Below are 13,493 nucleotides of genomic sequence, written 5' to 3' on the forward strand. Positions count from 1 at the left end.
CCCATAACAAAATTCCACAGACTGGAAGCAAGACCTAGGTGAATGAGAAATATATTTCTTGAGATGTCTGAGAACAAGGTCCCTTTGTGTTATTTCAAATGATATATGTTGCCCCTTGGGTTAAACATTATTAGACATATGCAAGACTTTTATCATCACAGACTCCTGTCTAGAGGGGCAGTCACTAAGGTGAAGCCAAAGACATCCAGTCAGACTGCCCACTTCACACCATTATAAGCATGGCATGCTTTCTTGTACTTTTAGGTACAGAGCTGTAAGGTGGGCAGGAAATTTCCTGAACACCCTGTTCATAAGAAGGGTTATATTTGGTAAAAATAAATCTAAAGCAACTGGATTTGTTATGTAACAAGTCCAGTAGCTTTTGATTTACTTATACTAGATATACCATGACCTATAAAGTATGGTCTACGACAGAGCAAGGCGCACTGCACCACTTTGTTATCCCACTAGTAACCAATAGTAATAAAGCAGCAGGTAACATTTACTTGTCAGCAAACACACATCAGGTTGGTTGGTATTGTTTACTAGACCCTACTAAACACTGCCCTTTTTATTACATTGCCCTGCAGGATTTAAATGTATTTAGCCTTTCATACCAGGTTAAATATTTAAAATAGGTCCCTGCCCCATTCTCCTAAGACCAGTGCTGTCCTGCTGCAAGCCCTGCAACTGAATGAGACACAAAGCTGCTTCAGAAATGTTTGTGAATGTTGCTTGTTTCAACCCAATCAAAGTTGGGATCACACAGATGCCGCTAGGTGGTAATCGCTTCAAATTCCATGTGACTACACAGATATATATAATTCCCTATTGTGTGGCTGCACTCACCTCCCCATTGAGCAGGTAGATGATCCCCAAGGCATGCTGCACAATTCTCTGTCAGTGGCTCCTCCTCCATGAGTCAGGCAGATGCTACAACACAAGGAAATTTAAGGAGTTACAATTAGAGGTGTTCTTTTTAAACAAAATTGTCAATGATTGGGTGTCCGCTCTAAAATGGGTTATATACATCCAAGAGACTTTCATATAAATTGAATTCTCCCCATTACTGACCAAAACAACCAAACACCACAGCCAAATACCCTTGTATAGTGCACCCCCCACTGTTAGCCTCTTACCATTCATGTACCTGGAGTTATAGTTTGACTTGTAAGAGCTCAGTACCCAAGTGGTGTGTGCATAAATTCAGTACATTTTCACTTGGAATTTTTTTATTGGGATGGTTGTGATTAGGCAGCCAAAAGCAAGCCAAGAAATGACACAATTTATTGTATGTATAAGGTGCATGCCTAAGGCCACCAGCAGCCTTCAATAATAAGGAATCCACTTTCATTCTCATCTTTCAGACATTTATACTACTGGTTGGTTTCTATGGTAAGTGTGAGCCTAACAACCAGCTCTGCAGAACAGAACATCAAAGAGATAAATAACTGAAAGTAGTAATGAGGAAATCCGTCCTGTTTCGCTTTACAGAAAAATTGGCAAAACTGCTAAAACATTTGCAGGACGGCAAAAAATTGGCGAAATGCAGCTACCATGTGACTTTTTGACATTTTAGATGCAACTGACTTCTCACTCAAATACATTAAAGTCAATAATAATTACAGTTTTGCTAAAAAAGTTGAAATTGCCCTTTAAGCTGCAAGTCTCAGTTCCCCATAGAGACCTATTTAGCTTATTAGTTACAATTGTATCTAAGTGCAGGTGTAGCTTGTTAACTTTTCTCGGCTCTTTGCCAACAGCTACTTATTTAATTAAGTTTCAGAAACTTTGCATCTTTTTAAGTGTTCAGTGCAGAAGATCAAAGAGAAATGAGGGACTTTTCAGAAAGAATCTGGGGCTGAGCTGTTAAAATCGGGAATGTTGCACGTAAATTGGGCCAGTTGGGAGGTATGGCTATATGTACAAAGAGCTAGCACACAGCTATGGCAGCATAGGTATTTCTATGTACTAAGCACAGCACTGCGGGGGACTAAGCATCAATGCAACATATTGGTTATACTTTTCAGCTAAGTCTTTCTTTGATAAAACATTAAGGTAAGAGCAGTTGTAAAGCTGTCTATGTTAGAATATGATCAGCTTAATCAACAGGTGGCCAAATTAGCCAAATATATGTTTATTAAAGATGTTGCCAAATAATCAGATCTTTTACATGTGCCCATAACTTTATTAGCTCCATGCAGTTACTAGGGCACAGACCTATAATTCTCTGGTGCTCCTGAGCTTTTCTATCACACTGACAAAAGGTAAGGGGGATTGGATCCAAGGGTTTCCCCACTGCACTGATATCTATGGGGCTTGCAATAGATCCAAGTGCCCCCCTTAGTGGTCACAGCTGCGTAGGCAATTTGCGTAACTTTCCTGACAGGGCTGGGCCCAGCATAGAAGAACCCCCTCTCCCCACCTGATAGTGGCCCTGCCCACAGATATGGAACATCTGCCTTAGAGGGATCATTGACTAAAAGTCTATTGTACAGCGCAGCAGAATGCATGCTCCTAACTGCATCGGTTTTAGGAAATCATAACATATATATCAAGGTAGTATAAATTTATATTGTTTTAATATGTATCAAGGTAATCATGAAATAGCAACGGATGGTGTAGATTTGATACATATAGTCCTCTATACCCAGTAACGCATCATCGCTCACTTGGTATGATTTTATGAACACAGATCAGCAAACGGTAAGCCAAACTGCAGGCCCAGATTTGAGGAAAGGCCACAAAGGCCCAGAGCAGGCAGCGCCGGAGAGGTTGCCGATACCACCCCACCTTTACATTCGTATTTCATAGGAAAGATTCAGTGGCAGTGGAAAGGTTTTTTTCACCAATGCCATAAAGGCATCCAAGGGCTGCCCCCATAAAGCTGCTGCCCTAGGCACAGGCCCTCGAGAGCCTATATAGTAAAAATGGTGCTGTTTACAGTATCAGCACACATGCAATGCCCCTTCATACTGTAACATACTGTAGTACAGTGCAAATACACCTTATGCATATATAGATAACTTATACAGTTATTGTAACACTGTGTCCCACTTTGCGTGTAAAATTCCATATATAAAGACATCTTAGTGGGTAGCTCCATACTGCAAATGCCATAGTTACACTGGAATTTACACCAATATTTCACAGGTAAAAAGACTTTCAGGAATTCCATTGCATTGGAGGGAACAAAAAGCTGCAAAAAGTGCATTTATGAGTATTGCATGAGCTGCGCAATAAGTTTCTATGCAGTTTTTCATGACGCTTTTATGTCAGCGATTGCTTGTTTCATAGTTTTACACACTGAGAATTATATTTCTGTGCAGCATTTACATCACTTTATGTGGCCCTGAGTGTTCAAAAAATGGCGCTGGAGCATTTTCCTATGCTCGTCCCATGTAACTACGTCCCTGCGGCGTTTCCCATTTCAGTCAATGGAAAGAATCAGGCACAGGCAATGGGTTTTTGATGGTAACATGTTTGTGAGGAATGTTTTTATATTTCTGCCTTATTGTGTATAACATCTCACTGTAGCCCCATTTCATAACCTTGTGTCCCCAAATGTTAGACTACAAGTACTTCAGTATTCTTTAATCAAGAGCAAAGCATGCTGGAATTGTAGTCCAACCACATCTAAGGACCCTATAAGTTAAGAAACACATAACCCCCACATCTGTACTTGACGTTCTATTGGCAATATAGAAGGTGCCGCTCATGTTTGTACATTTCACTATGATTTCAACTGGTGAGATTTCGAAGTTTGGCATGTATTGCAATAATATACTTCTGTATCATAATGGGTTTCAACTGTCAATCAAGTTTAACTGACACTCAATGACAGTTGGACCATTTGACAGTTGGACCATTAGACAGTTGGCTAGAGAGAGGGGAGCATCTAGTGACAGTCTAGAGAGAGCAGAGAATTAAAAAGTGACTAGAGGAGAGTTTGGTGAGTATTGGAGAATAATTAAAGAGTTTAAGATCTAAAAGAGAAGAGTCGGAGGACTACAGGAGGGCAGAAAAGCTAAAATGCGCCCTAAGTGCTTTAGAAAGGAGGATAGAGGGTCAGAGCTCTGGAAGAAAATGAAAAGGAGTCGTGAGGAGGATGATGAAAAATCTAAATCAGAGCAGCAGAACATCAGCAAAAAAGCTAAAAAGGAGAATATTGAGGAGAATAAAAAGATCGGAGAAGAGAGTAAGGAGGAGAGAAAAGACCAGGTAGAAAAGAGGGAAATTCGGAAGAAAAGATCAAGGAGCCCAGATAACAGCGCAGGTAATGAGAATTAAACTGACACAAGCGCCTTTAGCCCATTTCCCATTTACTCTCCCATTTATTTATTCATATTGCAACTAAGTGCATTGTAATATTATTAACTGGCTTTAATGTGCTGAGACACTAGGGCTTTTTGCCCATAGCAGCCAATCAGTCATCAGTTTTGTTCAGTCTACTGCTAATTAAAAATGAAAGCAAAGATCTGATTTAATGTTATGAGGAGCTACATTTGCCAAAGCAACCAATCAGCATCATTAACTATCAACCATCAGAACATGAAAGCAAAGATCTGATTGGTTTAATCTGCCCTTGCTGTTGATACCTTAGCAACAGTCAATTATCTGCATACATACTTTTTAATTTTCAGTGCCCAGTTTTTGTTGGACTACAAAACCCAGAATGCTTTAACCAATGGTTATCTGTTGAAGAATGCTGGGAGTTGTAGTTCAGTAACATCTGGATGCAGACTCTAGTGCAGATGTCAGTTGGGATACACCATTTGCCTCTGAATAAAGGGGGAGCTGTGGATAAATGAGATATGAGGCAATTGAGAGACTTCTGACAGGGGGAAACAGATGCTGATCAGTAATATCTGTGCAGGGAATAAGGATGTGCAGAGGGAATGTGGGTCAATTGGCTTATTGCCTACTCTAGATCTCTCTGCTATTGGATAAAGGGAGGCCATTATTTCCAGCTCTGGAAAGGGATGGGTCTCTATAGCAATGATGAGGGATACACTGGCTGAAGAGATTATACTGGCACATCATAGCAATGTTTGCTCTCCCATTGTAGCTTTTCAGCTATTCATATTGCCTGGTACAGTATTGACATCCACTTTGTAGGTGGTGGGAGGGTCTTATTTTCCTCTAAAACTCATGACAAAATGCTAACTACCAATATAATTTTATAGAGAATACATTCAATAAAACACTAGTGCTTACCAGCGAATATTCCCCATTATTTGCAGTATGAGTTGTTAATGTGATTTCTTCCCAACAGGAGAAGGAAGCAGCAGCAGCAGCAGAAAGAGACCCTGTGTCCCAGCCACAAGCTGTGCCCCACTCAACATCAACTGCTTCAGGTTCCACACTGAGCTGGGAAATGGTACCTTTGGCAAGGCAAGTAATGGGTTTCCTTAGCAGGACTCCTAGGGCCCTTGTTTCTAAGTAGGGACCATAGAGCTAGATGGCAGCTTCAGGTTGTGGCCCTTGGGTTCATATAGAGAAATATTATTATTTATATTATTTCTCTAATATTCTGATATTGCCCTTAAAAAGGATAAAAGCCTTAGTGAGATATGAACAAACATGCTTTTATATTTGCTGTCTAAAGGGCAATGCTATCGGCAGCCAGAGGAAGTGATGACTAAATTTACCCCATATACCATATCTATTAGAACTATGATTATTTAAGAGTGGGAAATATTACATTTTGTTTTTAGATTTAGAATGTACTTCCCCTTTAATTCTTTTTTTTTTTTTAGGAAACTTATTGCATCTATATCAGAGAAGTCTAATCCATTATTTCCTATATGTTTTATAAAATTGATAAATGGAAACAGAAGTATTAATTCAATTTTAATACATTCGGTTTTTTTTATAACGTAGAATAAATTCATATAGATCTGTTCTACTACAAGGCTATTGGCTATCTCAGGAAATGAGTAACTGTGTCCCATCAAGAGACCCTGTAACATTTACTCTCCCCTTTGCCTTTCTCAGGTCTGGTTGGCTTCTTGGACCAGCAGGAACCAGCGCGTAGCAATTAAGGTCATACCAAAGACCTCGCAGGTTGAGACGGAAGCCCGTGTGCTACGCATTACTAAAGGCAGCCATTTCCTTTGTCACGCCTATGGGGCCTTTCAATCACAGGTAATAAATTATAGCCCACATTTACCAAATGTAGGCCCAACTGCAGGAATGCTAAGGGCTGCTAAATTGTAGCCCCAGTGTGTTCCTATGCCTTTTAGTGCTACTGCACTACTCATTCTAGGCACTCAAAAATGTTCATAGCACAAATCTAGTTGGGCGCTACCCTATATTGTGTTGTTCATTGACTTTCTACAAATTCATGTGTTTCACTCTCCTTGTTTGCTTCCCTGACCAGAACCATGCCTATATCATCCTGGAGTACATCAGAGGGGGCACTCTTATGGCTGGGATGAGGAAAGCAGGGCACCTGGAGGAAGACGCCATTGCGTAAGTAATATATCACCTGTAAAGGAGAATAGGGAGTAAGAAAAGAGAGAATTTGCATTCTAGCACTTTGAAAAGAAGAGATCTGGGAGAAAATCACCAGTTTTATTAAGTAACCTATTCTGTAGCCTGTAGTCTTTATTTAATAACGGAACTCTTTTGTAAATTTATTCTTAAAACAGGGGGTACAAAACATCCCATAGAGGTTAGAATGCACTGCTTTTTATTTATAGCTTTCTTATGCTTCAAGTTACTACTCAAACCTACAGGAGGACTTTTTAAGATGCAGGCACATTATAGGAACATTGCAAAATATATAATATCTTACTGGATTTATTGTGAGGATTACGTAAAAGAGTATATTAGAAGCACTGTGGGCTCTGGGGGAACTTTGTTGGAACTAAGCCATTTCCCTTGTGTCCCTGTCAATTTAAAAAAATTCAAAAAAAAAAAAAAAAAAAAAAAAAAAAAAACTTCAAGCTTGAATTCTGCCCTGTACAATATCATGCACTTATATTTAGGCCTCCTGCACTATGGACTACTTTCTAGGTCTATGTGATGCACAGTAAGGGGCACTGCAGGCTGCCGGGCACTATATGGCTTGCATATGATTTTTGATAGAGAGATAATAAATTGTATTAAATAAATTGGAAGGCGGTTCCTGCCCAGTAGAGCTCACAGGGGAAACTGTGTGTTATTTTTGGCAAAGAAAGCTGGGCTGGATGTTTAGTAGAGGAGAAGCTGGCTCTGAACTTGCTTTGGGCCCCACAGACTTCTATTTATGCCTCTTGTGATTCTGCATGCTTAAAAGAGAGCAATAATGAATAGTATTATATATATATAGTCAATGAATTAATGTTTATTGTTTTTTCCCTTTAATAAGTTTTTACTCAGCAGAGATGATTTGTGGCCTTCAGTTCCTTCATTCCAAGGGGATCATCCATCGGTTAGTAAAATGTTCTCATCTCTGATTTTCCTCTAGTGTTTTCATAATTTATTTCCTCACTTGCTCAAAGCAAATCTCTGTTCTTTATGCAATTGTGCTCTTTATCATCCCATTTTCTTTATGTTCACATCTACCTTTAATTTCCCTACTAACTTCTCAACCTGTATCTAATCTTATTCTCCCAGCGACCTGAAACCAGCTAATATAATGCTAGACCAAGAAAGTCACATAAAAATAGTTGACTTTGGTCTAGCAAAGGAAAACATCTCCGGGAACGACACCACCACACGCAAGGCTGGAACACCTCGCTATATGGCACCGGAGGTAAGAAACCCAATTCTGTGCAGCACAGTAACAGCAATGGGTAGATAGGGCTGTGCCTATAAATTACATGCTGTTGGGGCAGAGTCATACTCACACACACTGTGATTCTATTGGGTTGATTCTTATAACTCTGCATTTCATGAAAATATTTCCTTGTTCAATGATCTCTTCCTCCTCTTTAAGGTGATTGAAGAAAAGGAGTATAATGCAGCAGCTGATTGGTGGTCATTGGGTATCATCATCTACCAAATGGCCACCTACACATTCCCATTTACCAGCCCAATGGGGAAACAACTATCTCCACTCACGGATGAGCCCTTTTATCCCAGCTGGCTCAGTGATGAACTGGTGGACCTCCTGCAAGCGGTGAGTATAAGCAAATTATACTGTAGAATAATGTAAAGAATGCAAAAGGTCTTCTTTTGCATTCTCAGATATATGTATTCCTACATTTCATAATGTAAACCTAGGTGGGTGGGATCAATGTAGGGCTACAGAAAATTGGCATGAGCCCTCAGTGGAACTAGTATAAATGCCATGTCTGTGCACTTTAGCTGTATATCCAGTAGCCATAACACTGTATTTGTAGCCCAAAGGAAAATAAGGCTGGCAGAGGGCAGTAAATGGGTCAATTTTATATTTCCTATAGTGCCTACTCTGACACACCCTGCTGAATATTATCACTGTCATGTGCACTGCAGGCCCCCAGAATGAGACCTGTGGGTTTTCATGATCAGAGTTTTTTGTATGTGTATAGATTTACCTACATCTGTATAAAGTGATATATTTTATTACTTAAGCTATTGGAGAAAGACCACCATCTTCGTCTTGGCAAAAACGGGAAGATCAGGGAGCACCCTTTCTTTCGTTGTATTGACTGGGTGAAACTGGAAAATCGCCAACTAACACCACCTTTCCAGCTAGCAGTGGTGAGTATGTGACTGAACCAAGCAATGGGAAACTGTTGCTCTATTGGTAGTTCAAGGAACACCGGAGCTAGAATGGGTTTTTCCCCAATCAATACCATAAACTCATGTAAGAAAAGAGATTTCAGGGGACAGATTTAATAATTTCTAGAAATTGGGAGGGAAATTTTTGTAGAAAATAATGTAAAAAATATAATTAACATTTTCTTATTGTAGCGATCAGTTAAGAACTTCAGGGACTCTGAAGGAGAGTCACCATTTTTTTCAAGAAAGATATTCTTGAACAAAAGAAACAGAGTCCTAGAGGAGTTCTCCTTCCTGGATCCCGACTTGCAGGAGTGACACCAAGGCCAATAACTATGGTCATGTCCACCAGTTCTGAACACCGTGTACAGCTGCTGCATGGAAGCCACATCATCATCTGCTGAAACTGCCCAGGAGTAACATCTAAATCTTTCCTGTTGACTTCCAATGGGGCAACATGTGAGGAGGAGAGGAAAGTATAAATAGAAATTTAGGTTAGGCTATTACATATGTTTAACCCTTTAAGTGTTTTTACAACCGCTGCGCTTGTTTTTAAAGTATTTTTGTGTGTTTTTTAGCAGTTGCATAATTAATTTCTGTTTTTTCTTATTGCCTATAACTTATAACTTATAACTTTTTTATTGGTATTGGGTGCTGAGTTTGCAGTGACGTTGGTGGATCCAGGGCTCTGGCCACTGATTTCATTGCAATAATTGTTCATATGTTGGTTTAGTAGTTTTTATTGGATTTTACTGATTTTATTGTGTTTTATCTTTTCATTGCTCTTTATTGTGTATTTAGTGCCCCAAAAAGTTTCCTTTTGCAGTGAAACTGGTGGATCCAGGGCTCTGGCCACTGATTTCATTGCAATAATTGTTTTTCTGTTGGTTTAGTAGATTTTATTGGATTTTACTGATTTGATGGTGTTTTATCTTTCCATTGTTATTTATTGTGTGTTTAGTGCCCCAAAAAGGTTACTTTTGCAGTGACGTTGGTGGATCCAGGGCTCTGGCCACTGATTTCATTGCAATAATTGTTCATATGTTGGTTTAGGAGTTTTTATTGGATTTTACTGATTTTATTGTGTTTTATCTTTTCATTGCTCTTTATTGTGTATTTGTGCCCCAAAATGGTTGCTTTTGCAGTGAAACTGGTGGATCCAGGGCTCTGGCCACTGATATCATTGCAATAATTGTTCTTCTGTTGGTGTAGGAAGTTTATTGGATTTTACTGATTTTATTGTGTTTTATCTTTTCATTGTTCTTTATTGTGTGTTTAGTGCCCAAAAAAGGTTGCTGTTGCAGTGACATTGGTGGATCCAGGGCTCTGGCCACCGATTTCATTGCAATTATTGTTCTTCTGTTGGTTTGGGTGATTTTTAGTAAAGTAGGGATTTATGGTGTGTGATTTTGTTTTTTGTACAGGTTGTCAGCTTGTGGTTGTTTAAACTTGTTCTTGGGCATTCAGCTTTTTGTGTTGGTTATTCAGGTTAGTTGCAGTGTTTCTCTGGTTATAGGTAGGACTTGTGCTGTTGGTATAGCAAACTGAGGTGCTGGGTGACTGACGGCGTATTATAAAACTTGTGGTGTGTGATGAATCCATGAGATGTTTGTATCTCTAAAGCTGATGCCACAAGTCCTTTTACTGGCACCTCAAAAGCTTGTCTGGCAGCGCAGTTATCTGTGCATAGTTTTGTATATCACTTTGTATTTCTGGGCAGCATTTACCTACTGTAAGTGTAGGCCTTACGTTTTTTTGCACGAAAAGAGCAGGATGACAGATACATTACGGTTTTTTGTGCTTGTAGTACAAATTGAATATCTACTGTATGTTCTGGTTAGGTTACACAAGTTCTGGCCACAAGTACACAAGTACTCTGGCCACTGATTTCATTGCAATAATTGTTCTTCTGTTGGTTTAGGAGATTTTATTGGATTTTACTGATTTTATGGCGTTTTATCTTTGCATTGTTTTTTATTGTGTGTTTAGTGCCCCAAAAAGGTTGCTCTTGCAGTGACATTGGTGGATCCAGGGCTCTGGCCACTGATTTCATTGCTATTATTGTTCTTTCATTGCTTTTAGTGGTTTTATTGCAGTTTTGTGATTTGATTTTATTGCATTTGCATTGTTCTTTATTGTGTGTTTAGTGCCCCAAAAAAGGTTGCTTTTGCAGTGACATTGGTGGATCCAGGGCTCTGGCCACTGATTTCATTGCTATTATTGTTCTTTCATTGCTTTTAGTGGTTTTATTGCAGTTTTGTGATTTGATTTTATTGCATTTGCATTGTTCTTTATTGTTCTTTATTGTGTGTTTAGTGCCCCAAAAAAGGTTGCTTTTGCAGTGACATTGGTGGATCCAGGGCTCTGACCACCGATTTCATTGCTATTATTGTTCTTTCATTGCTTTTAGTGGTTTAATTGCAGTTTTGTGATTTGATTTTATTACATTTGCATTGTTCCTTATTGCGTGTTTAGTGCCCCAAAAAAGGTTGCTTTTGCAGTGACATTTCATGGATCCAGGGCTCTGGCCACTGATTTCATTGCTATTATTGTTCTTTCATTGCTTTTAGTGGTTTTATTGCAGTTTTGTGATTTGATTTTATTGCATTTGCATTGTTCTTTATTGTTCTTTATTGTGTGTTTAGTGCCCCAAAAAAGATTGCTTTTGCAGTGACATTGGTGGATCCAGGGCTCTGACCACCGATTTCATTGCTATTATTGTTCTTTCATTGCTTTTAGTGGTTTAATTGCAGTTTTGTGATTTGATTTTATTACATTTGCATTGTTCCTTATTGTGTGTTTAGTGCCCCAAAAAAGGTTGCTTTTGCAGTGACATTGGTGGATCCAGGGCTCTGACCACTGATTTTATTGCAAATAATTGTTCTTCTGTTGGTTTGGGTGATTTTAGAAGTTTTTTTTGTAAAGTAGGGATTTATGGTGTGTGATTTTGTGTTTTGCACGGGTTGTCAGCTTGTGGTTGTTTAGACTTGTTCTTGGGCATTCAGCTTTTTGTGTTTGAGCTATGGTTATTCAGGCTAGTTATCTGTGCATAGTTTTGTATATCACTTTGTATTTCTGGGCAGCATTTAACTACTGTAAGTGTAGTTAAGTTTTTTTGCACGACAAAGGTTCTTGAGCGCAGGATGACAGATACATTATGTTTTTTTGTGCTTGTAGTACAAATTGAATATCTACTGTATGTTCTGGTTAGGTTACACAAGTTGCAGGGGCTCTCTAAATATGAATACTTTGTATAATGCTGGTGTGCGACTGGTGACAGCTGCACGGCACGTGATGGTGCACATAATTTTATCTCTGATGCTAATGCCCCAAGCTTTGTTGTTGGCACCTAAATTCCTAACCTTTAATGCAACTTCTAAGGACACTTGCATCATTTATGGGCCAAATTACTATGGATTTTTTGGCAAATATCCTTAGAAATGTGGTGCAGATTTTGTCATTTCTAAAGTAGTGTAGGAAGAAGCAAAAAACTAGTATCATAACAGCACAGGAAAGATGGAACTCAAATCAAAGATGCTCCGCTAAACAGAAATAGGTGAGTAAAGTACAATTTAGGGGTTTATTTGGGGGGGGTAACTTTACAGATGGGGGTTAAAGTAAAAAACTGCAAGGGGTGCATAGAGTGCAGCCCCAAAATTATGCATTTTCAGGTGTTTGGCGGCCATGTATTTATGTGCAACCAGACATATGGGGTATAATTTTATTCAGAGGAAATTGCTAATTGATATTGAGCAAGTTTTTGATAGTTGCCATTGAGATTTTGGGGAGAAATCTAACTTTATATTTTTTTTCAGACTAAAGTGCAGCGTGTATAAGGAACTGCATCCACAGTTTTGCCTGTAGAAGAATGGTGTCTCTCAGAGGACTGTCATGTTAAAGAGTAAAAATAAAACAGCTTTTAAACCATGCATTAGATGAAAATGTATTAATGTAGCTCAAATGCAAAATATTCTGCATATGTCCCTTTAAATACAGTACAGTTATTCATGCATTTATATATCCCCCAGGCACTAATCATGGTGCTCTATTTTACATTTGAGCTTTAGCAGATATTCATCCCGAGGTGGCAATACACGGGCAGAAACTGACTATGGACTCTTGTATGTATGTATAACTTTATTTATACAGCGCCACAAGGGTACGCAGCACTGTACAATCTCACAAAATTACACACAGGGAGGACAAGTGTTATAATAAATAAATACAATAAATAAGTATAAATGCACAGGGAGTAAGTGCCATGTGGTATGAGACACAGTAGACACAATCTAAGTGGTTGGGTAACATGCAGGCACAAATTGGAAGGTAAGAGTGCAGCAGGTATGGGCATCTGCCCTTAAGCGCAGGACTGGGCAAAATAATGTTTTAGTGCTCCATAATGTAACAGCTGAGCTATTTTCTTAATGAGAGGCCCTAGCTAAACCACCAATATGCATCCAATCCATAGCGATCTATCAGTAATCAACACCATTTTTCAAGTCTTCAATAAGAGTTATCTGGCATAAATACTGACAGCTGAGAGCAATGCCTCGGGACAAAGAATGAAAGTATTCATATAATTTCTCTATAAGATCTATCAAATGTAATTCTAAGGTGCTACAACAGTAGTACCCACACTGTAGTGTCTCTCCTAGGAACTCTCTTTGAAGGTCAGGTAGGGCAAGATTTTATGCCCCTGGTATTGACACAAAATTTGATGAATGGTTGGTGCAATAAAATAATCTACTGGGGGCCCTTAACAAATCCTGTACCTTAAGTGGGGGGCTTGAATAATATACTCT

The 13,493-nt window shown here is 39.0% G+C and overlaps 2 protein-coding genes across 4 annotated transcripts in view; one reads left to right on the plus strand and one right to left on the minus strand.

Annotated features, from left to right (window-relative positions):
* The window catches only part of gdpd2 (glycerophosphodiester phosphodiesterase domain containing 2), a 59,773-nt gene that overhangs the window by 43,593 nt on the left and 2,687 nt on the right, over window positions 1-13,493 (minus strand). The window contains exons 1-2 of one of the 2 annotated variants that reach the window (XM_031891869.1): window positions 5,218-5,767; window positions 850-933 (exon numbers count right to left, since the gene is read on the minus strand). In XM_031891869.1, the coding sequence (XP_031747729.1) occupies window positions 850-919 (70 nt within the window). In that variant the 5' untranslated portion in view covers window positions 920-933; window positions 5,218-5,767. Of the gene's footprint in view, window positions 1-849; window positions 934-5,217; window positions 5,768-13,493 lie in introns of those variants that run through there. The other variant, XM_031891868.1, reaches the window with a different exon arrangement.
* On the plus strand, window positions 5,885-8,551 carry LOC116406874 (protein kinase C delta type-like). 2 transcript variants are annotated; one of them, XM_031891876.1, is made up of 5 exons: window positions 5,885-6,147; window positions 6,383-6,474; window positions 7,355-7,417; window positions 7,603-7,741; window positions 7,925-8,551. In XM_031891876.1, the coding sequence occupies exons 2-5, from the start codon at window positions 6,428-6,430 to the stop codon at window positions 8,141-8,143; spliced, it is 468 nt and encodes a 155-aa protein (XP_031747736.1). In that variant the 5' UTR covers window positions 5,885-6,147; window positions 6,383-6,427; the 3' UTR covers window positions 8,144-8,551. The 2 variants fall into 2 exon arrangements, with proteins under 2 accessions (XP_031747736.1, XP_031747735.1); XM_031891875.1 differs by having other exon boundaries at window positions 5,885-6,474.

The sequence above is a fragment of the Xenopus tropicalis genome, chromosome 8 (assembly GCF_000004195.4).
Source record: "Xenopus tropicalis strain Nigerian chromosome 8, UCB_Xtro_10.0, whole genome shotgun sequence".
Lineage (NCBI taxonomy): Eukaryota > Metazoa > Chordata > Amphibia > Anura > Pipidae > Xenopus > Xenopus tropicalis.

Bases quoted from the DNA above. Each gene is read 5' to 3' on its own strand.
- LOC116406874 (XM_031891875.1), top strand. From the start codon at position 6,347: ATGTGTTTCACTCTCCTTGTTTGCTTCCCTGACCAGAACCATGCCTAT. The intron at 6,475-7,354 runs GTAAGTAATATA...CCCTTTAATAAG, and splicing joins CTGGAGGAAGACGCCATTGC to TTTTTACTCAGCAGAGATGA. The intron at 7,418-7,602 runs GTTAGTAAAATG...TTATTCTCCCAG, and splicing joins TCCAAGGGGATCATCCATCG to CGACCTGAAACCAGCTAATA.